A 12,158-nucleotide genomic window follows, 5' to 3' on the forward strand; every position below is an offset into this window, starting at 1 on the left:
GAAAGTCAGGCCTGACAAGTGGTAGCACTTGTCAGGACAACTTGCTAATTTTGCATAATGAGCTAAGGCCCTACACTGAAGACCTATATTCCCTCTCTGCGCATTTCTTTAGTATTATCCCTGGCAAACACAGTGCACATCACTTAGCGATCTTGCTAGTAAGGCAAGTGCACCAACCAGAGACAACCAATCACCACTAAAATTTATACAGAGAACAACTGTACTTGCACACAGATTAGCAGTGGCAAGTACTTACAGCATCTAACTTCACAACTCTCTGTCAGGAAAAAGGTCTAGGGGAAAAGTTTAAGTGAACTTTAGCCAACAAGGCCAAGTCCAACAAGGGTAAAGACCCTTCTCAAGCAACAACCACATTCCTTGTTAGGGTTAATCACAACAGTGACTAAATTAGCCTGTAGTGAACCTTCTACGAGTTTGCCACAAAAGCAGGCAGGCTTAACTAAGAGGCACTGTGTTTAGTATTTGTGGAGGAGACAAACAGTAACAAAGTGACAACACAGCTCAAGAAAAACCCCACAACAACTAAAAAAATAGATTAAAATGTAATACACCAAAACAAATTAAATCCAATCATTAGAAACCTAAGTTATGAATTTTGTAAAGTTTTAAGTAAAAAATAGCTCCTAAAAAGATCATAGCTTCAACAGTGGTTCTCTAGTCACATGAGACCGGGACAAAGCCACAAGTTGTGGCTGACTATGATAAACAGAGGTTCGGCTACGCATTGTGGATTGGGCTTCGCCTCAGCTTTACTTCGGATTTAGAAGCCATTTTACAGGTAAGGTTCCGTAGAAGGTCAATTTTAGTGGTGCAAGATAGCCAGCGGAGTCTGAGCAGGAGGCGTCATCGACGGGGAGCCTCTGGAAAAACTTGTGGTGAGTGTTGCAAAGTCATCCTGTGCCCTGGGCACCCCCCAACTTTTTGCTGAATGGTACTGGTGGTCACTAACTCTGACTGACCCTGGGCCAGTGCTATGCTGAAAGAGATACATTTATAATGCAGTGAAAACACCTACATAAACTAGGGTATACTATGGTATGGGGTACCCCTTTGATTGGCATGACCTACCCTATCAGACCCCATTGAATAATAGGGCAGGGAGATTAAAACTACCTAGAAGTCCCTAGTGTACAATAGGGTATTGCACTGTAGAGGCCAGCAGCTTTTTCTGCACGTGCATGTGTGGTCTGCTGATGCCTGAGGTCAGTTTAAAAATAATACGGGGTGGCACGACTACTTTTAAAAAGTAAATTATGCCCAAACTCGACTTTGGTGTCTGGGGTACTTACAAATGGAAAACCTACAATCTTTTGGCATATTAGTAACCCCCAGTGTCTCCCCTAGGTGTCCCAGGGAGGGAGGTCCGGTATTTTTAAGGTAGACCCGTATAAAATTAGTTTTATATGCCCTGAGTTGTGACATTTCACTCCATACATTGTGATAAGTGCTGCCCAAATTCGACTTTTCAGCTAGGAACACTGTGGAGGGATGATTTGCAATATTTCTACAGAGTCAGAACCACCAAAGTCTCCCCTAGTTGTTCCATGGGGTGGTGGTCCTGTAGATATAGGCAGAGCACTTATAAAATATGCTTTTATAATTCCTAGTGCTGGAAAAAGTACCAAGTCATTTTTGCCATTGCAAATCCCATGCCACATAGGTTAACATTGCAATAGGTTATTAACTAATAACTCTTGGTAGGAGACTGATAGTACTTCCATTCAAAGAGTTCCCACAATGGTAGTGATAAATCCAACAATATGATATTGTTGAATATCTCCTACAATGTACAGATAAGAAGTTATAATGGTGGTGTTGTTAGACAACTAACGAGGAGATTGGCCCTGGTTTTCCCCTCGACCGTCACCTACCCAGCTGGACACTGGACACAGTTCTTACACATCTCCTTGCTATGGCTACCTCCTCCCCTCCTTTCCTAACAAATTCTCTCAACCTCGTAGTTTGGTTACTGTAACTTACTACGCTATTGTAATTGATGTAATTTGAGACGCAATGTCTCTTTCTCATAGCGCTCTGATACCTCCGGGTCTAGCTAGCACTATATAATCCTTTTGATGTACCGTTTAATCCTCTGGTTAAGCGCTCTGATACCTCCGGGTCTAGACAGCGCTATATAACCTTCGTAATTCTATTAACTAAAACTGGTTTCCTGAACTCTGCGACCTGAGCATTATGGCTGATGACCGGTGGAGCTGCTAGACAGCTAATGAGATTGGCCCTAGTTTCTCCCTTGACCGTCACCTACCCAACCGGACATTGGCACAGTTACTCGTCTCCCCGCGATTACTCCTCCCGCTATGAATTTCTTAAACTCTGTTTTTGTGTACTGTTATGTTATGTTATGTTAAATTTTTATTTGTACAGCGCACGTACGCCCGTAGGCTTCATGGCGCTACTGAAGTTTTTTTTTTTAGAACACAGCAAAACACTTAAGTACATTGAACAAAGGTAAGTTTCACATCAATTTATATTAAAAATAAGCTTGTCTGAAAAGCAAGGTTTTAAAGGCCTGTCTGAAAGAAAGAAGATCGTCGCTCTGTCTTAGCGATAATGGTAAGGAGTTCCATAAAGAGGGGGCAAGAAAATGGAAACTACTGCCACCCTGACGTTTTTTCTTGTTTCCTGTACCTTACTATGCTCTTGTTTCTGATGTAACTTTAACGCAATGTTCCTAATGTAAAGTGCTCTGATACCCTCGTGGGTCAAGTTCGCGCTATATAAAACTTTATAAATAAATAAAATAAAATAAAACAGGAATGCCAGAGCAGGGGGGGAGTTGTAAACCATGGTCTTCATAGTTAAGGGGAAGGTCGCAGTGTCATTTACAGCTCTACTCTTTTGACCCCTAGCCAGAGCTAGGATTAAGGAAGGAATGAGCAGATGCAAGGGGGAGAGTCTATGAAAATTAGCCATCCTAGGGGTGTGCTTTACCTCCCTGCAGAAAATCAGCCATTATGAATTTTGAGAATTTGGTGCACTCTGGTACAAAATATTGCCACACTCTACAGGATGTGGTCATACCCTTGGGGAGTTTCCCTGCTCCCATTGGTCAGGAGTGACATCCTGCTTGATCCAGAGAACTTTGAATAAGTATCTGAGAGGGGCAGAGTCTGTGAGATCTGCTGCTTGAAACTTAAGAAAGCAAGATGTTGCATGCGCAATAGTTGGGGGCAAATTCTAAGGCCTGCCATCTGAAGACTGCACCAGCTGAAACTACAGACCTTTGGACTACCTTGCTGTAAAAGAAATAAAGAGTTGACTCCCTGCAAACCACAGGTTAACAGAGCTCACCTAGAACATCACCGCCAAGGATCCTCTACTTGTAGCACTACCAGTGGATTTGTTAGGGTTTTGTCCAAGTGGATTGTGGGAACTGAAGTTCTCAACTTTCAAGGACCATCTTGGAGCTTCCAGACACTTTGAGGGAGTTTGGGACCCTTTGGAGAACTTCAGGAAGAAGTTCCAGAAGTTTGGAGAACTTTGGAGCAACCTTGAGAAAAATCTCCATAGGGGGACCAACTCAACTTGGCCAGCCAAGCCGCCTACCTTCAACAGCGAGACGGCGAAGCCATCCAGGTATGTCCTGCTGAAAGCTCCGTAGTTCTGACTTACACAGTTTGACCGGGAGTAGAAGATCATCTTTGAAATTTCATATCTCCGGTTCCCTACATTGGATTATTATCGTTTTGGTGTCATTTTAAAGATAAAAATACTTCCTTTTTTTTTTAATTGGTGTAGGATTTGTATTATGTGTTGTGTCTTAAATGTTTACTGAATGGTGTTTACATACCTATATTAAGCCTGCTTGCTAGCAGCCACGTTACCAAGGGTTCAGCATAGGAATAATTTTCTAAGACCTATTCTGAGCACTATACTGTGTTAGTGGCCTTATTGCCAGTGGCAGACCTACATTTGCCCCTGCCAATATTCCACTTTCCAACAGTGAGGATTTCTACCTTTGGATGGCATCACTTTTTCTGAAAGTCAAAAATCTCCAGCGGGTTGTAGTTTTAGGCTGTAGCTGGCATGTCCTAGGGAGTTAAATGGTACCTGAGCTCTACTATCACCAGTTTAGTGAATCAGGATCTATGTTTGTAATGATTGATGCGTACTACACCATACGGTGCCTTTAGTAGACAATCTATTTAGACAGGAGGTACCCTAAGTAACCCTTCGGCATCTGGGTAAATTCACTAAATCAAATAAGACTAATAATGCCTCGAGATAGTTAACCAAACCATAGTAGGTTAAAGAGATACTTCAAGATATTAATCTCTGGAAAAATCATACTATTTTGAACGAAAATCTATAGCTCAAGACAATTCAAAAAAATAAATATTTCAAATACTCATCATTGAAAAATACTTCTCTGTATTTATTCTAATTCTTTTACCTTCCCTACTTTTCTCTTTCTTTTAAAGGCTCAAAAAAATATGATTCTCTTGTTTTCACATATATACACACATTTACATCACATGAACATATATATACACAATATTTACATTGGACACACAAACACAAGAGGATATGTTTTACTTTTTGTTTCTCATCGCCCTTCTAATTAATCAGGATGCTCCTTAAGAATGTTCCACACTGAGCATTCCTTAAACAAAAGATCACCCTATAGGCAAAAACTGTGAGGCTAATAACTTCAACCTCTGTTATTCCAAAATAATCCTAACGTATTTCCTATTGTTTTACATTTTTCGGGTATCTTCAAATAATCTGTTCAACGCGTTTCAGCCCATTATCTTTCGAGCCTCATCAGGACTCGGGCAGTTGAGAGTTATATGCAGAAGTCTGGGTCATAGACACTAACAAAATGCCCGCCTTCACTCATCAAAAACTTTGTAGAAAGACTAGTATTTTAGTCAGAAACACCAAACGCACCCGATTTAGTTGTAGTGCAATTTCTTTCGCATTACCAAGTTATATTCTAAAATGCATCACTCCCTTGTCTTACAGCCCCTATAGTTTACTTAAATATAGTGGAGTGAGCCCACACGTGCATGGACCTTCACAAGGAAAACAAGTGAAAAAAGACTTGCGTCATTTATTTAACGTAAAAGAAGCCAAATACAAAAAAAGAAAAGGAAAAATACTCACGGATTGTTTTTAATGTAAAAGAACCAACTCTCTACTGGGAAATGTTATTCCAAATAAACATTACCCGATGTTCAAAATATTGAAAATAAAAGATGCCCAACAACTATTTGTATTAGTCTAATAACTGACATTATTATATATTGTGTATTACAAACCTTATTACCCAATGTCGTGCCGCCACTCCTTACAATCTTGACTTATATGGAGACAATAAGTCCCCAATTACCAGCATTAATATGTACAGATTTCCAGATTCCGATTATATACAAATGAGAACTGGTATTTCTACATACATCACCCCTTCAGTTCACTTGTACCAGCTACACTTACACAAGTACCATTGCAATAAAGCTCAGATCTCATCTTTATCATTGAGGCCCATTGTGGCCGTATGGTATTTCTCTATCAATCTGGCCTCTAATCTATTCAGTTTGGTTTTAAGTTCTTCTCCGCAAACATTCATGATCACACATAACACTGACTATTTTATGTCATTTTCTGAGTGGTTCAGGTTTTGAAAATGTTGTACTAAAGGAGCCCCTTGTACTTTACATTTTATCCTTGATTTGTGTTGCAGAATCCGCTTTTTTATAGGTTGTGTAGTTTGCCCTATATGATATTTATCACATGGGTATTTTATACAATACAGTGCATTCTTAGAATTGCAATTGGAGAATACTTTTTGCTGATGTATCTGAATATTGATAACCAATTGTGTAGAAACTTCTGTAAGTCTACATGCCATACAGTTTTGGCACCGAAAATGCCCGACCACCGGAGGTAAACTGAGTAAATCTCTCAGATCTTTTTTAGGGGATTCAGTCTGTCTACATGCTCTCACCAGTTGTTGCCGAATGTTCTTTCCGTTTTTTAAACGCAAGGAGGTTTTTGAATTCCTAAGGGTTTAATCAATTTCCAGTTTTTAAAAATAATTTTCTTAATACAATTTGCTTTTGGATCGAATGTCAGTACACATGTCAATAGGGTATTCTTATCGGGTAAGCAACTCTTCTCTTGGTGTGTACCACGCTCTCTTCAGAGCCACTTTCACCAACCTCTTGGGGTAGCCACGGGCTAATAATTTCTCTTTTAGGGGTTTTGCAATGGTAAAATAATCTACCCTACTGGTACAATTCCTCATAACACGGAGGAATTGTCTATAGGGTTGATTTTCATTCAATATACGAGGATGACAACTGGCAAAATGTAAAAGAGTGTTTTGGTCTGTGGGCTTGGTGTATAAACTCACTATAAGTTGACCGCTCTCATGTAGAATATATACATCTAGAAAATGTATCTTTTTCTGCTCCTTAAACATAGTAAAGTTCAATTCTGCAGTTCTTTGATTTAACCAACTATGGAAATCTGTTAGTTCTGATTCTTCTCCATCCCATATCATAAATATGTCGTCTATATAATGACACCAAACCCCCACCTTAAATTTTAAAAGGGTTGCTGTTGCTATAGATCCATTTCTTTTCAAATTCTGACATGACCAGGTAGGCAATCTCTGGCGAAAAACTACACCCAATTGCTACTCCTGATACTTGTAGATGTAGAGTTTCCTTACAGTTGAAAAAGTTGTTCTTTAAGCACAGATATGCTAATGATATTGTAAAATCTGTAGGGACTTGATGTGGCCACTCTCGTTGGTCTAGAGTATACCTCATTACTGCCAATGTCTCATCTTGAGGTATGTTGGTGTACAAGGATTCGATATCGAAAGATACCAACAGTTGTTTTTCCATATTGTAAGTTAGACCTTCCACTTTCGATATCAAATCCATAGTATCACGGACATAGGAACGAGTTTCTTTAACCAAGGGAATTAAGAAAGTGTTGTTGTATTTAGCAAGAGGCTCCAGTATTGAACCGCAAGCGGGCACTATGGGTCTACCTGGTGGCTTAGTCATCGATTTATGCACCTTGGTTAGGACATAAATATTTGGTGTTTTATTGTTATTACTGTTCAGAAAGTCAAAGTCATTTTGACATAGCCAACCCTCTACTAATACATCTTTGGTGATCTCTAGGATTTCTGATTTTAATTCAAGTGTGGGGTTGTTTTTTAGTACTCTATAATGTATAGGGTTTGATAACTGATGTATTGCCTCCTGATCATAATTATCCTTATCCCAAAGGACGATTCCACCCCCCTTTGTCCATCGGCTTTGTTATTATAGCCGGGATTTTAGATAAATCTGCTACAGTTGCCATTGTAAAAAATCTTCTTTTTTTGTAATGTATCTAGTTCTCATAACACCTGCTCTTCAAATACCAGGATTTCCACTGGTGATAATATACTCTCTGGGATAAACTTTGATTTATTACGTAGTCCACTTATATTGGTCTGTTCTTTCATTTCTCTCTCTAAAAAGAAAGCTTTAAGCGTTACCTTTCTCAGAAACTGCAAGATTTCTGTTTTTGTGTCTACTGGGTTCTGTAAGACCGTAGGCACAAAAGAGAGTCCTTTGTACAACACCGCTAATTCCGTTTCTGTAGGGGTATAAATAGATAAATTGTAAATGGGTATAGTTTCTAATTTATCTAATACTCCTATGCTATTTTGACTCAGCGTCTGTATGTTTTCCTCCGAGTACGGAAGGGTTCTGAGTCTTGATTCTGATATGGTACTGGGGGGTGGTATTGGCCTTGTTGGGGGAACTGACCTACTTGTTGGTTGTACCCTCTCCATATTTGTCCACCTCCTCTGCCTCGATACCTGACTCAGCCAAAAAAAGGTGGTTGAGTTCTTGGGTTTTGAGGGTATGGATGGTAACCACTTTATAGTGGCTACCATCCATACCTTGGTCAGTATCTGATGATGTATTTGACAAAGTAATGACTTTGTTCCGTGATCTACCTCTATTCTGAAGATTTAGTGCACTTGGGTTGTTATTCTGATAAAAATCTTATTTCAAATAGGGATAGATTTCTTCGAACTTGAAGTTCTTTATGTCTCTCGCGACTTTTGTAGTTTTCTGGTTTGTGGTGCGAACTTCAAACTCTGAAATTGTTTTTTGCTCTGATTCCAATACAGTTTTGGAGTCTTTAATAGTAGTGTCTCCCAGGATGTCATGTTCTACAGCCTGAATTTCTTTAAGTTCTTCCTCATTTAATCTAAGAGCAGTTTCTATTGATAATGCCATCCAATCAATTGAACATTTAGTTCCTACCCCTCCAAATCTGCCTACGTAAGTTTTATCAGTAATAAAAATTATAGGGATATTTTTCACTTGGAGTCCCACTGGAATGATATTATTTTTTAGATGTTCTAATAAGACTTTTGCATGTAGCTGGATTCTTATGTTTTTCTTTTTGAGCTGTTTTAGTCTCTCTACTTTATCTACATTCACAATTTGTGCTGCTGGTGGATCGCTACTCAATAGCGAAGGGATTTTCTATAAAGTAGTAATTTCTTCTTCAGTATAACTCGCTATTACTGGTTCTGAGATATCAATGGGTATCTATGATTGACCTACAAATGTTCCTGTGTATACTACCAATGTGGTGATTAATTATATTGGAATGCCATATGACTAAAGATATACTTGTTTCTTAATTTTTCACACACAGTCTTCACGACTATCTAATTTTTTTGAAAAAAAAACTCTCACACTTAACTATGTGCAAAATACACCTATTCCAACAGGGGGTACCCTAAGTAACCCTTCGGTATCTTGGTCAATTCACTAAATCAAATAAGAATAACAATGCCTCAGGATAGATAACCATAGTAGGTTGAAGAGATACTGCAATTAACTCTTCCTCTAGATATTAATCTCTGGAAAAATCCTACTATTTTGAACGAGAATCAATAACCTAAGGCAATTCCCAAAAATATATATTTCAAATACTCATCATTGAAAAATACTTTTTTTCTATTTCCTACTTTTCACTTTCTTTTAAAGACTCAAAAAGATATATTTCTCTTCTTTTCATATATATACACACGTTTACATCACATGAACATATATATACACAATATTTACATTGGACACACAAACAAAAGAGTATATGTTTTACTTTATGTTTCTCATCGCCCTCCTAATTAATCAGGATGCTCCTTAAGAATGTTCCACACTGAGCATTCCTTAAACAAAAGATCACCCTATAGGCAAAAACATTGAGGCTAATAACTCCAACCTCTGTTGTTCCAAAATACTCCAAACGTATTTCCTAATGTTTCACATTTTTTCGGGTGTCTTCAAATAATCTGTCGACGCGCTTCAGCCCATTAACTTTCGGGCCTCATCTGGACTCGGGCAGTTGAGTATACACTTTTCACAAGATCCACCTTAAAAATAAAATACACCTTATTTATACCCCTAAATCTAGGAATATTAGTATGAGCAGATATATACATACACATAGAAACAATCTATTAAACTTCCTGCTAAATTCTGAAGTGGCGTCTGATTACATAAATAACTATATATACACCTTTGAGTGCCTAAAACCCTTTCTTTTGTGTAATAAATTGTAACGAGTGTTCAGAAAGTGCACCGTGCCATAGAGATGATTCCTAATAACTCATTCCATAACCTAAAACAAATAGAAAAATCAAACGCTAAATATATAAATCAATCCGGACGGTCATAAATACCATTATCCATTGTTTCCAATATTCTTAAACTGCATCCAGATAGTAGACTATCTAGACAAATTTACCAGTGGGATAGAGTAGAGCATCACATGATTTATACGTTTTGGTTTACTGGTCTATTCTCATTATCAACATGATGACAATCCTGGTGTATGACACCACCATCTTTTAAGAGGCAAAGACCTATTCAGCATGTCCAGCATTTATGCCTACAATGTTCCCGAACACCAATAATCCCACATATAAATGTGTATAATTATTGAAATACAGAAACATATATGCGTGGATCTTGAATACATTTCTACTTTTTAGGATCGCCTACACGGTTTGAATACTGACATGTTTGAGATTGTGTATTTATAGTATTCTATTATTGACTTTCTGCTTTTTTTATTTCTAGCTGCCACTTTTATGGAGCACTGGAAGCGAAGGCAGATGCGGCTCAATTATAGATGGGATCTGACGGGGTTTGAAGAAGTTGAGGTAAGTTTGTGAAGAAAAATATTTCTTATCTTACAAGTTACTTCTCCCAGCAGATTTCCAAATGCAGATGGCTCCCATAGCTGAGTCAGTAATGTACTTAATACCACCTCAAGGGTTTTGTACTTTCAGAGTTCCAGATTGTGCTCACAATTGTTTTGTTCTCTTTTGACCATTTTAGAAATTCAGTCCTGAACTTTCCCTAGTAGATAATGTCTACATGATTCTCCACCACATTGTTTTAAGTGTAGGACGTATTCCTTGATCACCATAGATGAAAGAGCCAGCATTTTAATAATGTATCTATTTTATAAGCATTAGAAAAAGTCACTCAATTAGTCCTAGCTTCCATTTACAGAGAAATATTTCAATGGAAGTGGTCCCCTTATTTCAAGTGGACATGTTGTTGGAGTATGCCTTGTAGTACTTAGTGCTTGGGTGAGTGGAGGGCTAGGGAGTAGTTCTCTTCCAATAGTGGTCAACCTCGAAGATGATGTTGAAAAGTGACATCGTCTACCCCTCTCCAAGGCTTGAGAAGAGTGAGTGGAAGATCTGGTTCTGATGAGTAAAATATCCCATTTTCTGAAAACATTGGCTTTATCTTGATGGTACCCTTGGCAGTGTTATTTTGCAAGCTATCTGTTTAGCTAATATTCCAGCTTCACAAAGAATGTGTGTCTTGCAGTTGAGTGCAATAAATTCAAGAAGAGTGTGTGTCCATGTGGTAGACGACGTATGGCAAAAATAGGTTGAGGGTAAAGAAATGGATATCCCGATTGTGACTTTGAGTATCCTACTAGAAGATGAAGTCACTATAGATACCAGTAAAAATACTCGACATGTGTCAAATTTAAGAATTGTCTACAAGACGAGTTTTTTCGTCTTAGCAGTCAGACGCTATAGGTTTTTCTAAGAAAGTGCACAAAGACAACATCACACATACAAACCACATCGTGGGTTCTGGGATTACCATTTGGTTCACTTGAATAAAGTAGTTTCTTTAAAATTCTACCAGAGGAATGAAACACTATTGTAACTATCAATAAAATTGTGTTGGTAAACATTTTGGACTCTGTATAAACAAGCCACCGCACTACATACTTGATGCATTGCTGTGTGACAAATTGGTAGATATCAGTATTTCTGTCGGACAGATGTGAAGGTTTTGACAGCTCACTGCCTTTGCACTCTTGATACACTTTGTTTCACTATTTAGGTGAAGAGAATTTAAAAAGAAAAAGAGAATGCTGAACATTTGTATTGCCTCGCCTTCCCACTCTTACACTAGAAATATATATATAATTAAATCTGGAATACTTTTTCAGATTGTTACCATTTTGGAAGGTGAGACTTTCTCTTATGACTTGGCAGCACAAAACTGCTAGGAATCAGCCCGCCCCTCGTTACTTTGGGTATGTAGGCTATATCTAAAACAGACCAGAAAATATATTTACGTTTTGACAGACAAATGGGTCTATTTAAATTAAAGCTTCTTTCCAAAGATAACTGTTTTCGATGGGAGAAATTGTTTTTTGGTTGTATATCTTGGGCTGATTAGTTAATGAATAATCACTATAATTAATGTAGCGGGTGCTTTGTTAGAGCCTAGTCTTACGAATAGCATAGCCTATCTGGAAATTGTACCTGCATCAACAGAAGCACACTTCTAAATTTGGTGAATTTTGAATATTAGAATGATATTTATTTCTAGTTTCTGTATGGATCACTTGGCACTTTCTGTCAGCATCTATACAATTTTTTAATAACAGGCTTTGGGGCGCGTATTAAAGTGTATAAAATAGATTTCATCTTTTCAATTGGCTAGTATTTGTTTTTGTGTGTATTGAGTTGAATTTGAGTTTAAATATGTTTTTATTAAACAGTAAATAATTATATGTCTTTGTTTTTTCTGATTTCCTGAAGG

At 38.0% G+C, this 12,158-nt stretch overlaps 1 protein-coding gene across 2 annotated transcripts in view; it reads left to right on the plus strand.

Annotated features, from left to right (window-relative positions):
- The window catches only part of ANO1 (anoctamin 1), a 780,986-nt gene that overhangs the window by 619,878 nt on the left and 148,950 nt on the right, over nucleotides 1–12,158 (plus strand). For both annotated transcript variants that reach the window (XM_078684271.1, XM_078684272.1), the window contains exon 13: nucleotides 10,155–10,237. In XM_078684271.1, the coding sequence (XP_078540397.1) occupies nucleotides 10,155–10,237 (83 nt within the window). The remainder of the gene's footprint in view (nucleotides 1–10,154; nucleotides 10,238–12,158) is intronic.

Source organism: Lissotriton helveticus, chromosome 3_2 (assembly GCF_964261635.1).
Source record: "Lissotriton helveticus chromosome 3_2, aLisHel1.1, whole genome shotgun sequence".
In the NCBI taxonomy this organism is placed as follows: Eukaryota; Metazoa; Chordata; class Amphibia; order Caudata; family Salamandridae; genus Lissotriton; species Lissotriton helveticus.